The following is a 14083-nucleotide window of genomic DNA, read 5'->3' on the forward strand; positions in this document are numbered from 1 at the left end:
TTATATATTTTTTTATAAATAAAATGTTCCCAAATGAACCAACAAAAATATGTGGAACATTTTTTTTTTTTTTCCATGGGCCATCAACATGTGTGCAGTAGAGGGTTAAAATGTTATTCCTGTAATAGCAAAGTTACATTTTCAGCAGCCTTCAGTCACATGATCCTTCAGAAATCATTCTAATATGCAGATTTGGTGCACGAGAAACATTTGTTTAGATAAACTGCTAAACGTTTTTGTGGAAATTGACTTTTTGATGAACAGAAAGTTCAAAAGAACAACATTTATTAGAAATAGACATATTTTGCAACATTATGAATATATTTACAGTCACTTTTCACCAAATTTCCTTGCCGAATACAAGACTATAGAACGAAAAGAGACAGTAAAGACATTCATAACCGAACATTAATGTCTGTGCTGCACCGTGTACACTTGAGAGGTGGGTTCAAAGTCCGCCATGCTGGTGACGTCACTCGCAAGGGAATGAATGAAGCGTCATCTTTCAGGAGCAGCTTCTGCAGCGCGAGGCCTCACTGCACGCGCAAACACAACATTAGATAGGACTAACTACATTTATTAACCTCCAAATCATAACATATAAACGCAAGACAATGTGGAGCGCCGGAGCGGTGAGTTTTGTGCTAATCGCGTGTTTCTCCTGCGCGTCGGTGAGCGCGGACGGGCTGGTGAACGAGGACGTGAAGCGCACGGTGGATCTGAGCACTCACCTCGCGAAGATAACAGCAGAGATTCAGCTCGCGAATCACGGATCCTCGCGAGCGAACAGTTTCACGCTCGCGCTGGAGGCCGAGCTCGCGCCGCATCTGGCCTTCATCGGTGCTTCTGTGAGTAAATGAAATGATGAATTAATATGCAAGCAGGCACGAGTGGGTGCTACCGGAGGCTCTTTACTAGCTATCACTTCATTTGTTCTCTTTTTGGCTGCAACTTATTAATTTCGGACTGTTTCGTGCGTATTAAATTATTTCTGAAACTTATTTTTAATATGGAGACAATAGGGAGTGCAACTTTTCATATACTGTAGCCTTAGCTAGCTGCATAATTCCGCTTAATTTGTACATTTGCACATATTTTGGCAAGGTTTATCTCAAACAAGGTAGTTATGATGTAATGTTGTTTCGAATAAATCATTCAAGTGAATTATGATGTTATGCACATATCATTATTGAAGTGTTATGTCTGGTAGTTAGCATTAGCAATTGGTGTGCAGCGCACTTCCGCTTTGCTCTGTCAGTGCCAGCGTGACACGTAAGCTCTGGATGCACACTTCACTTCCGTGCTGTATCACTACAGAAACATGAATCCAGCGTCATTTAATAAAATCTTTGATTTCTTGATTAAATGTGTACATAAGCAAGAATGAATGTGAATCCACATATCAAGAGCTCATTTGCAGGTAGTTGACTTTGACCTGTAAGCAGAGAGCTTAAGCTTCAGCAAAATTTAGGGTCAAGAATTTGCCCTGTTTTTCTTACTTTAGATTCTGCACGTTAAGAAGTTTCTGGTTATAACAATTTTTATCTTCACCAGGTAAAGGGGGAGGAAGAGGAAGATGAAAGCCTAGAGCTGAAAGAGAAAACTATCCATGGACAGAGGTAAACACTGGGGCAAAGTATTAAAGGGATAGTTCACCCGAAAATGAAAATGTGATGTTTATCTGCTTACCCCCAGGGCATCCAAGATGTAAGTGACTTTGTTTCTTCAGTAGAACACAAATGATGATTTTTTAACTCCAACCATTGCAGTCTGTCAGTCGTATAATGCATGTCAATGGGAACACTATAAGAGTAAAAAAAAATATGCACAGACAAATCCAATTAAACCCTGTTGCTCGTGACGACACATTGATGTCCTAAGACACGAAACAATCAGTTTGTGCGAGAAACCGAACGGTATTTATATAATTTATATAATTCTCGGTTAGTGAGATCCAGTGTCTGATCGTGCTCTGACAACTGAACTGATCTCTCGCGCTTATACTTCAATGAGTCGCACTAATGTCATTGGTAGACTGTACGTCTGATCATTTCTATATTTGTGATTGCATTTTCTATAGATAATTAAGAAATCATTCTAATTTGACTAGGAATTAGGTTTAAAATAATTAAAGATAAGATTCTGCTGTTGTAGTGACTGCAGTGCTCAGTGCATTAAATCATTAAAGGATTAGTCCACTTTCAAATAAAATTTTCCTGATAATTTACTCACCCACATGTCATCCAAGATGTTCATGTCTTTCTTTCTTCAGTCGAAAAGAAATGAAGGTTTTTGATAAACGTTCCAGGATTTTTCTCCTTATAGTGGACTTCAATGGCCTCCAGACGGTTGAAGGTCAAAATGACAGTTTCATTGCAGCTTCAAAGGGCTTTAAACGATACCAGACGAGGAATAAGGGTCTTATCTAGAGAAACCATCGGTCATTTAAAAAAAAAAAAAATACAACTGTATATGATTTATATAAACAAATGATCGCCTTCCAAGTGCCTCCGCCAAAACCACACTTTCGTATTCTTCAAAAAGCTCACGCTGTATGTCCTACACCTTCCCTATTCTACTAAGGGAAAAAATTTAACTGCCGCTGCGTTCATTCCATAAGGATAAAAATCCTGGAATGTTTTCATCAAAAACCTTAATTTCCAAGACATCTTGGATGACATGGGGGTGAGTAAATTATCAGGAAAATTATTTGAAAGTGAACTAATCCTTTAACTAGATTAATGATCGATCTATTATCAAGTTAAACTTGCTCATACTGTCAAAAAAACTCTTTCAAATTTGACAAATAATCAATTTTCTTTTCCATAATAATCAGCACAATGCAGGGGAAACTGTAATATGAACTGCAGCAGTGCTAAACTGCTCACAGCATCATATAATTAAAAACACAAACTATCAATGTATGAATCAAACTCACAAGACTGCTAACCACTTCTTTTCCACGCATCATTTTATTATATCCATGTATGTACAGTCAAATCATATAAAACAGTGAAATTGCTCCGGAACTATTCCTGTCTGTCTTGCCTGCACTCAAGACGGTGACGTGAGCTCCAGAACCTTCACTCCTATTGGTTGTCGCTCGCGAAATTTGCTTCTCATTTGCATAAAGTTGAAATTTATGAACTTTTGTTGCGTGTCTCCCGTCGATTGACACGCCTACATTCTGTCGCCAATGGTCACTGTCGCTTGTGTTGCCGGAAGTCGTCAGCGCTCCATTGAAATGAATGGGATCATGTCTCTTTGTGGCTAGCAGTGTGAACGGGGCTTTAGCCTGAGTAAAACTGGGACTTGATTTTTTTTTTTTTTTTTTTTTTGTCCATGGGGAGTTGATTGGATGGTTTTGGTTTGCTATTGGTGGATCTCATGTGAGTGACAGGTTGCCCCTCCCTCGCACCAGTAAATGCGTCGAGATGAGAAGTTATTTTGATTAAAGTTTATGAGGGCACATGAATTTTCTTTATAATAGATACTGTCAGTTTTTAATTTATGGTGACTTTAAAGGTGCCCTAGATTCAAAAATTTAATTTATCTTGGCATAGTTAAATAACAAGAGTTCAGTACATGGAAATGACATACAGTGAGTCTCAAACTCCATTGTTTCCTCCTCCTTATATAAATCTCATTTGTTTAAAAGACCTCCAAAGAACAGGCGAATCTCAACATACCAACTGTTACGTAACAGTCGGGGTGTACGCCCCAATATTTGCATATGCCAGCTCATGTTCACTACATTATGAAAGGCATTAGACAAGGGCAGCCAGTATAAACGTCTGGATCTGCACAGGTGAATCAACAGACTAGGTAAGCAAGCAAGAACAATAGCGAAAAATGGCAGATGGAGCAATAATAACTGACATGATCCATGATATTTTTAGTGATATTTGTAAATTGTCTTTCTAAATGTTTCGTTAGCATGTTGCTAATGTACTGTTAAATGTGGTTAAAGTTACCATCGTTTCTTACTGTATTCACGGAGACAAGAGCCGTCGCTATTTTCATTATTAAACACTTGCAGTCTGTATAATTCATAAACACAACTTCATTCTTTATAAATCTCTCCAACAGTGTGTAATGTTAGCTTTAGCCATGCAGCATAGCCTCAAACTCATTCAGAATCAAATGTAAACACTATAACAGTATACAATACTCACATAATCCGACGCATGCATGCCGAACACTTTGTAAAGATCCATTTTGAGGGTTATATTAGCTGTGTAAACTTTGTTTATGCACTGTTCAAGGCAAGCGCGAGCTCCGTGGGTGCGGAGCACGAGAATTAAAGGGCCAGTAGCCCTGAATCAGCTCATTTATAATGATGCCCCAAAATAAGCAGTTAAAAAATGAATTAAAAAAATCTATGGGGTATTTTGAGCTGAAACTTCAGACACATTTAGGGGACACCTTAGACTTATATTACACATTTTTAAAAAAAGTTCTAGGGCACCTTTAACATGTTCAGCATTACAAAAATCAGATTTAAATTAGGGCTGCACAATAATGGTTAAATTGATAATCACGATTATTTTGCTCAAATTATAATTTATTAGTAATCATGATTGTTCTCATTTGAGACATTTCTTTTTGTATTTCTTCAGAATTAATTATCGTGAGCACACTTCAAGAGAACGTCAACTCATAAGCAGGGTTTATATAGTTTTCTTCTGATTTACTATATTTATCATTTACTTAAATGCTTTTTACCAGTGGTCTGCCCAAGGCATTTTTTAATTCTCAGCATTGGCCGTTACCTTTTTCTGTTTGGCTGATAAGTGCCATGAGCTGGACTTTTATTTTGACTTAAATTGTTGACATAATTTGATATTTTTGGAATTAATATTCGGTTTTAGCTTTTGAGAGAGGCTTCTTAAAGTTTTGATAATTTAGAAAGTAACAGTCGACCGATATTTTTTTTTTTTTTTTTTTTTTTTTTTTTTTCATGTTCGCAGTGCATTAACTAATGTTAACAAATGCAACTTTTGATTTTAATAATGTATTAGTAAATGTTGAAATTAACATTATCGAAGATTAATAAATGCTGTAGAAGTATTGTTAATTCTTAGTTCATGTTAACTAAATTTGTTAACTAATGTTAAATAATGAAACTTTATTGTAAAGTGTTACCCTGATTCCCTTAAAGGGGTGGTTCACTGTTTTTTTTTATTCTACACCGCTGTTTCCCTTCTCTTAAAAACGCTCACTTCTCCTTCAAAAATACGCATTGGACTGAGATTGGTTAGCTGGCCCAGTGAGTCGCTGTCCGGAACATGTTGTCACGATTCACATTTTCCTGAAACGCCACGCCCCTTACCATTACAGGCCAACGTTGCATGTGCTTCAGTCAAAGTCCAGTCTTTGCTTCATTGGAAATGTAAATAATGGCATCAGAATTGCTGTATCAATTTAAGAGTTTTGGGAATTAAATCTCTTGACATTTGGCAACACAAGCATTAAAAGTTCACAGAGGCTTGTTGTAATTTCAGGATAAATAACCAGTGGGCTAATATCCCGAATGATTTTGCTTATTCTAATGAAATAATCGCAATTGCAATTAAAATGACAAAAAGTTACACGTGGGATATGAGAGACTCTCCTCTTTGTGTATGTAGGCATGTTTCCTCTTCTTGGAGATGTATATATCATTTACAGCTCCAACTTGTTTCCTCCTGCAGTGGCAAATTCTTCGAGGCACAGTTACCATCTTCTCTCGCACCGGGTGCTAAACTGCGGGTGAAGGTTGAGACGGTATTCAGTCACGTGCTGAAGCCTTTCCCCACCCAGATCACCCAGGCCGAGCGACAGCTGGTGGTTTTCCAGGGGAATCACTACCTGTACTCCCCGTACCCCACCCGCTCCCAGACCACCCGTGTTCGCCTGGCCTCCAAAACCGTGGAGAGCTATACCAAACTGGGCAACCCCAGCAAGAGCGACGAGGCCATTGAGTATGGACCATTCAAAGATGTACCTCCCTTCAGCCAGGTGACTGACCACAATAGTCATTCTGTTGTGTAGTAATATACTTCAAACAGTGTGAATACATGATGGTGTTGAAGCATCATGTGTCAAAACAAACACCACGAGGCGTCAGTGATAGTTTTTACTGTGTAATGACGGCAGTTCCTTCTAAGCTGCTTCCGCAAGAGAAGCAAAAATGATATTAATGTGTGGACCTCTACTTTGAACAGTAGTGTATAACCTTTTGAAAACTGCTGGTTTGTAGGATGCCATGAAGATCCACTATGAGAACAACACACCCTTCCTTACCATCAGCAGCATCACTCGAACCATCGAGGTTTCTCACTGGGGCAACATCGCCGTTGAGGAAACCATCGATCTGAGACACACTGGTGCCTACCTGAAGGGGCCTTTTTCCCGCTATGACTACCAGAGACAGTCTGATAGTGGCATTTCCTCAGTCAAATCTTTTAAGGTATCTTAAAAATCTTATTTATTTATTTTTTTAACTCGTTAAAGAATTTCACAAAATGACTGCTGGTCTAACATGATGGTTTAGCTAAAGGTGGCAACTTGAAAGAAATCTCAGGGGTTCAGGGGTGGAATTCAATTTTAACTTAAAAGGGTTAGTTCACCCAAAAATGACTAATTACTCAATACCCTCATGTCGTCCCAAACCTATAAGACATTAATTCTTCTTCGGAACACAAATGAAGATCTTTTCAATGAAATCTCCATTGACAGCCTACGCAACTACCACTTTCAAGCCCCAGAAAGGTAGAAAAGACATTAAAATAATCCATGTGACTACAGTGGTTTAACCTCAGTTCTGTAAAGCGATGCGAGTGCTGATTTTGCACAAACTATTTACAGAATAGTAATCTTCAACACATTTACACAACAGCGTCTGCTCTCGCGTCAACACAACACGCATGCGTCGTGCTCTTGTGAAGGCACGTTGGAGATTAAGGTTTTGTAAATAAAGTGGTAAATAGCGTCACTTAATAAAATTGAGGTTAAACCACTTGTTTCACACATGGAGTACTTTAATGATGTCTTTACTACCTTTCTAGGGCTTGAAAGTGGTAGTTTCGTAGGCCGTCTATGAAGGGACAGAAAGCTCTCGGAATTCATTAAAAATATTTTCATTTGTGTTCCGAAGATGAGCGAAAGTCTTACGGATTTGGAATGACATGAGGATTTTGGTTGAACTATTCCTTTAAATTATGCTTAAACCGGTTGAAGTAGAGGAAACTTGATAACCATGTGGCAGTTTGGTTTGGTGTTCTTCAACTTATCTATTTTGTCTCCCTGCAGACCATCCTCCCAGCCTCTGCTCAGGATGTGTACTACCGCGATGAGATCGGGAACATCTCCACCTCTCACCTCCAAGTTCTAGATGATTCCGTAGAGGTTGAAATCCGTCCCCGTTTCCCACTGTTCGGTGGCTGGAAAACACATTACTACATTGGTTATAATCTTCCCAGCTATGAATATCTCTATAATCTGGGTGTGTGTCTGATTTATCAAGTTGAGAGATTAGAAAAATTTTCCTTAAATTGAAAGTCATTATAATTGTATGCATCCATTTGTTCTTTAGGAGATCAGTATGCCCTGAAGATGCGTCTGGTCGATCATGTCTATGATGATCAGGTTATTGACCAGCTAACTGTGAAACTGATCCTTCCGGAAGGAGCCAGGTGAGCATCTGATATGCACTAGCATTACATCTCAATCAGAATTGTTGACTTGCAAACAAAGTTTCATTTGGACACTTACAAGTAGTATAAATATGAAATACACAATTGCTTTGAAAATCTTGACTGTTACTTTGTTTGTCTCCTAGAAATATCCACATGGACACTCCCTACCCCATCACCCGCAGTCAGGACGAGCTCCATTACACTTACTTGGACACCTTTGGCAGACCTGTGCTGGTGGCCACCAAGAACAATCTGGTGGAGCAGCACATTCAGGACGTTGTGGTAATCTCAGACTTTCATAGGAGACCAACAGGGTCATTTTGAATGATGTTAAAGCTCTTGGAAGCATACAGAACATCTCTAAAGCATTGTCTTCCTCAATTTCCCCAAGTACAGTCCTGTTTTATCATCTTATATTTATTACAGCAGTGCTGAGAAAATATGTGCTGAACATTTTATTTTCATATTTTAGAGTCTGGTCTAGATAAGCATGGAGGGATAAGAGTGCCTCTTAAATAAAAGGAAAGCTTTAGGCCTGGTTTCACAGACAGGGCTTAGACTAAGCCAGGATAAGGTCTTAGTTCAATTAGGGTATTTAAGTAGCTTTTATAAACGTACCCTAGAAAAAACCATTACTGGTGTGCATCCTGAGACAAAACAATGACACCAAACTGATTTTTAAATATAAATTAAAAGTTTTAATTTAAATGCACCAATTTGTCACTGACATTTATAACAATTTTTTTTTTTTTTTTTTTTAAATTAACACAATTTTTTTTAAAAAACATTGATTTTGTAAACTAATTTTTTATAATATATTTTCTTAATCAGCTTAAATGCAATTTAAGAAAATATAAATGTAAAAAAATTCTTTCATATTCCCATATATATATATTTTTAAATTTACTTTTACATAGTATAATATAAAGTAGGATTGTGATGAGATCTTGTGCCAAGAGTTTCTCGCTCTATAAAAATGTCGATTGAACGGCTGTCTTGTGATAACGCCATGGCAGAGCGTGGGGTTGAAATTGGCATACAATATGACACTGCTATATTAAAATTACATAATGCCTCCACTGTAGTTTGGCTTTTTAATAGAAATAAAAACCATTTAATTCAGTTGGATAACGGACGCTTCAATTTTAAACTATTGTAAACGTCTGCTCATCCACCACGAGCGGCAGAGTTGCACACAGTGCAGCAAATCACAGTTCACTGATCACGCGGCGAGAGTAAGATGAGTAAGACCATGGCGGAGAATTAGTTGGGCAACAGAGCATAAGCGTCTGATAAATGCGTGCAAATTAAGCTACATACAATAGCCTGTCTCCCGATATCAAACCTATCTTAGGTTGGGCTGTGTAGTTGTGACCACCTCTTAGCTCTGGTCTCTGTTTGCACTTTGAATATTGAGAGAGTACTTTGTTTATTCTTAGTCTTAAGTGCAAACATAATCAGAGTTTTGTGTTATTTATTTTTATGTATACTGTTTTTATTTCTGTGTTCAATTTGTGGAAAGGAGGTCACACACAGCCTCAGTCAGACGTTCTGGAAGCTCATAATTCATGTACAGTAAGGTCTGAAGAGACTCATGTGAAATGCAGGAGAGAAGCCAGTCAGTTGAGTTTGTGGTAAAACCTTTTGCAGTGCTTGAGTATTGTTTTTCAATGCATATAATTCATACTTAGAAAGAAGAACTGAAATGTCATTCATTAAAAGATGATTAGTTCAAACATTTCAAAATGCACCTGCAGACTATTTGAGTCACAATTTTTTTTCATTGAGAATTTCTTAAAAAATACTGTGCAAAAATCTTGTTCTGTTCTCGTGAACTGAGTCTCACTTCGTCTCATCTCATGAGCTAAGTGTCTCATCACACTTATTATTCACTGCAGTTCTACTTTGCCTCTAAAGTACAGGTGCATCCGTTCAGCAAACCTTTCTTAATTTTTCCAATGGAACTGAAGTGCATGCAAAGCGTGAAACATGCCAAAAATGTCTTGTGGAGGCAGCATCCGCATTAGTTTGCTTGGGCAAAAAGCGTCAAGTATAAACCCTCTGTTTTTCTCATTAGGTTCACTACAACTTCAATAAGATCCTGATGCTGCAGGAGCCATTGTTGGTGGTGGGAGCGTTCTACATCCTCTTTTTCACTGTCATCATCTACGTGCGCCTCGACTTCTCCATCACCAAGGTGCGCCTGGAGCACACAGTAATGTTAATCTGACATCTTCACAGTCATTTCTTTAACTAAGCTTTCTGCTTCCTCATTTCCTTTGCTAGGATCCAGCAGCAGAGGTGCGTATGAAGGTGGCCTCCATCACCGAGCAGGTCTTGACTCTGGTCAACAAGCGTCTAGGTCTGTACCGCCACATGGATGAAGTTGTGAACCGCTATAAGCAATCCCGGGATACCGGAGCACTGAACAGCGGCCGCAAGACCCTGGAGGCCGAACACCGAACCCTCACCAGTGACATCACTGCTTTACAAGCCCGTCTCAAAGCAGAGGGCTCCGATCTGGCTGAAAAAGTAGCGTCAATCTCTTTTTTTTTTTTTTTTTTTTAAACCTTATTTCAGAATGTTTAAGCTGGTGGTCTTAATGGTTTTTCATCTCTCTGCCTGCAGGTTGGTGAGATACAGAAGCTGGACGGCCAGCTGAAGGATCTAGTGTGCCGATCCTGTCAGGAAGCCGAGCGGCTGGTGGCCGGAAAGGTGAAGAAGGATGCCTACATCGACTCGGATAAAAACCTGGCAGGCAAGAGGCAAGAGCTGGTCAGCCGCATCGACAGCCTTCTGGACGCCTTGTAAATCAAACATCAGATGACCAGTCTACAGTCAGGCCATGAAACAGTCACCGCCCTCAAAACAGTCACACGGACTGGCAGACCAACAGTGTACACTCATACAATATGCATCATTCTGTGAACATCATGTTGGTGCCTTTGTGGGAAATGAAACTGATTTTTGTAGGATATGCATGTTGTTTTGTGTTGCTGAATATGTGTGTGTGATTGTGGAAGAGGGTTTTGTGTGCGTTTTCTTGGATGCAGAATTTTTTTGTTTCAAGTTGCTGAATGTCAGATGCAGTCTTCATTATCACAGTCCACCAACCTGCTTACTTTTCATATTCATTTGCAGTTTTTGGAGTCGGGTTTGAATTTAAATTCAATTAGTTCCACAAGCCCTCATAGTAATCTCACCTGAAAAACGTTGCACTTACTGTTTCCAAAAAAAAAATAATAATAAAAAAAAAAAAAAAAAGAGAATGATCTACCCCCATCCTAAAACACAAGTATGGAACATCAGGTGCTGAAATGGTTGACACTGATATCATTTTTGCAAATTTTCTATTGGGTTTTTATTTCTCACATTTTTGTATCATTTTGATTTTTTTTTTTTTTTTTTTTTTTTTTTTTGTAAGTGATGTACTTAAATTCCACAGTGAATGACATGAATAAGATTGATTTTTGAATTTGCTGGTGAAATATTTTCGGTCCGTAAATAAACAAGGGGTTTAAAACCGGACCGGTGCTCTCATTTATTTTACTATGAGTCTTTGCAAAGTGAAGCATTTCTACTTCAAAATGTTCAGGCCATTAGGCACCTGATTAATTCATTAATCTAGCAATTTTAAATTCTTGTCCATAAATGTTTAGTTTCCCCCAGAATATATATTTGAGCTGTGTCCTGTTCTTAAGGCAAAACTACAAGTGGAATTTGTAGCAAATTAACACAAATATTCATTTAACTAAAATGTAAGACAATACAAAGTTTTGAAACAGATTATTTTTAACTGTATAAACTGTAATAAACCCTTTTTTGACAAAAGACTGACAATTGCAAATCAGATCTGTTGGTAATTTGCATATTATAAAAATGTAATTCAATCACAAAGTATGAATTTATGATATTTCTTTGTGTGGGTGTATATTGTGGGCCAAGTTGTTGAAGTTTAATCTGGATCAGTTATCTAGATTTGGAAATCCCATGTTTTGCTATACAGGATGAGCTAAGTGTTATTCACAGGTAAATCAATAACAATTACAATTTTAACAATATTTCAAGTGTAATTTAAGAGATTTGTTGTATTTTTAATCCAATCTTTCTTTGTAAAAGGCATAACGTTTATCATACTTACTTCAAAGTTATTAGTTTGAATATTTATTAGTTTAAATATAAATTGAACCAAACACTATAATAACATCTTAGTTGATACTTCAATATACTTTATTTTTGACAAAACGTCCCATGTTCATGACTGCACATTTTCAGTAGTGACCACATCACATTACAGAATTTTAACTCGTACTAGAACACTACTAAAACATTAAAATACTAATTATTTGCATAACTGCACTAAAATTTTTAAAATAAACCCCCAAAATAAATGATTATGTGTTCCCTTTTGTCACTACCAATGATGGCATGTTCGGTAGTGACAGTCTTCGCCTAGCTCAAAGATGCTAATCAGCACATGGTTAGTTAGCACATTCTGCACAGTTGTACACAGAAAAAAAAAAAAGAATATATATATATATATATATATATATATATATATATATATATATATATATATATATATATATATATATATTATCGAATAAGACTCAAAAAACAATGTCACACCACGTTTCGTTTGTGACTGTTTCGGTAATGACAATTTTAGACACTTTTGAGCCTAGCTCAAAGATGCTAATCAGCACATGGTTACCTAGAACAGTTCTGAACAATTGTAGGGATACACAGAAAAAAAAAAAAAAAGTGGAATAACACCCAAAAAAGTTTGCTTTATGGTGGAAAAAAAATGTGTTTTGTAGTGATGTTTCTTAGTGACAGATTTTCAGACTGTTGAACACATTTAACTCAAAAGGATGGTTCCTCTCAACTATGAAAGAGAGGCTATGAGAGGGAGGGACACATGAATATTTCCTAATAAAAAATGTAGAAGTGTGGTTAAAATCAGTCTGAAGTACTAAAAAAAAGTTTTAAACAACACAAAATTGATCCAGATCAAAACTTTTGGATTTTAGATCCAATCTGATATCAGAATCCTTTTTTTTTTCTTCTTCTTTTCTTTTGAACAATCCATTTTCAAGATTTGATCCAATCCGATAGATTACTTTTGAACAACTGGGCTCAGGTGAAAAAGAAATGTAAAAGAAATTCAACTGTAGAGCCTCACTTTAATGAGTTTACACGTTATGACCACAAGAGGGCAATATCACTCTGTACTCGATCTGAAACCATGTCTAAAACCATGGTCTCTCTAAGTTGAAGTTAACGTTCTTAAACTAACCTGTCTGCTGGACTAGGTGAGGGATAAAAAAGTAAATATATTCCCAAAAAAATCTATATGTCATTACACAGTTGTTGTGTTTGATCACTGCATACAGAGTTTATAATTATTGCGCTATTTTGGAGATCTGTAACAAAAAAGTGAAATATCTCCCACAGAGTAACCAGTTCTCCTTCATTACTAACGCGCACAACAAAGCTGTATTATCATACGGCCGACATTACTTGAGGTGCTTCTATACAGCACATGCCCAGGATCCCATTCTCAGCCAAAGCCAAGAAGCTGGCAGAGGCCAACCTGAGGTCATCACCTCCCTCATGAGGTCATCACTGGTCACCACAGGGCCATTTCCTGTGCCAAAATAACAAGAGCCATTCTCGTCTCCATGATAACGCAGACATATTGTATGTGCTGTACAATAATCATTCTGAAAATACACACTGGAGGGAAACCAAGACAATGTCTGTTAGCACTGATGCTTAGAGTGCCTGGAGCCTCACAATGGCACGCACTCTGTGTTTGTGGTTAGTCTTTTGCACCGCTGGGTGGGAAACCCTGTGAAAGGCTTATTCTCACACATTCGCAGACAAAATGCTGTCAAAATGGCTTTTGTGAAAGTCAAGGGCATGTGTGAATGCTGAACAGAACATACAAACAGAAACATTTCTAGAATGGCTATATGCCTGTGCTTTTCATTGTCATGCATTACTACTGCCATAGTCCATATGTTTATAGTTACAGAACTTGATAACATCTGTCAGCACATCAGTTCGGGTCATACTTAAGTGTGAGTATTCTATTACAACTGGACAGTACTGACCATTTTTACTGCTAGAGGATTTTGTAATTATTTTATTTTTAGTTGTGTATCTTTTTACTATTATTACAATACTGTTTAAAAGTTTGGGGTCAGAATGATTTTTTAGAACAATTAATACTTTTATTAACCCTCTATGGTACGCATTATGTTCTAACCATGAAATATATATATTTTTTTAAATAAGCGTTTTTTTTTGGTGGCGGGGGGGTATGTTAACTTAGGGAAACGTTGCTATATAGCAACACAATAGAAAATGATCAAAAAAGTAGTTTTTCAATAAAATTA

General features: G+C 37.4%; 1 protein-coding gene across 1 annotated transcript; it reads left to right on the top strand.

The window, feature by feature from the left end:
* Positions 1 to 481: 481 nt before the first annotated feature.
* rpn1 (ribophorin I) lies at positions 482 to 10961 on the top strand. The gene is made up of 10 exons (XM_067387483.1): positions 482 to 848; positions 1555 to 1619; positions 5694 to 6000; positions 6242 to 6451; positions 7294 to 7486; positions 7577 to 7676; positions 7823 to 7961; positions 9757 to 9876; positions 9966 to 10211; positions 10308 to 10961. The coding sequence occupies exons 1-10, from the start codon at positions 615 to 617 to the stop codon at positions 10488 to 10490; spliced, it is 1797 nt and encodes a 598-aa protein (XP_067243584.1). The 5' UTR covers positions 482 to 614; the 3' UTR covers positions 10491 to 10961.
* Positions 10962 to 14083: the final 3122 nt, after the last annotated feature.

The sequence above is a fragment of the Chanodichthys erythropterus genome, chromosome 6 (genome assembly GCF_024489055.1).
Source record: "Chanodichthys erythropterus isolate Z2021 chromosome 6, ASM2448905v1, whole genome shotgun sequence".
Lineage (NCBI taxonomy): Eukaryota > Metazoa > Chordata > Actinopteri > Cypriniformes > Xenocyprididae > Chanodichthys > Chanodichthys erythropterus.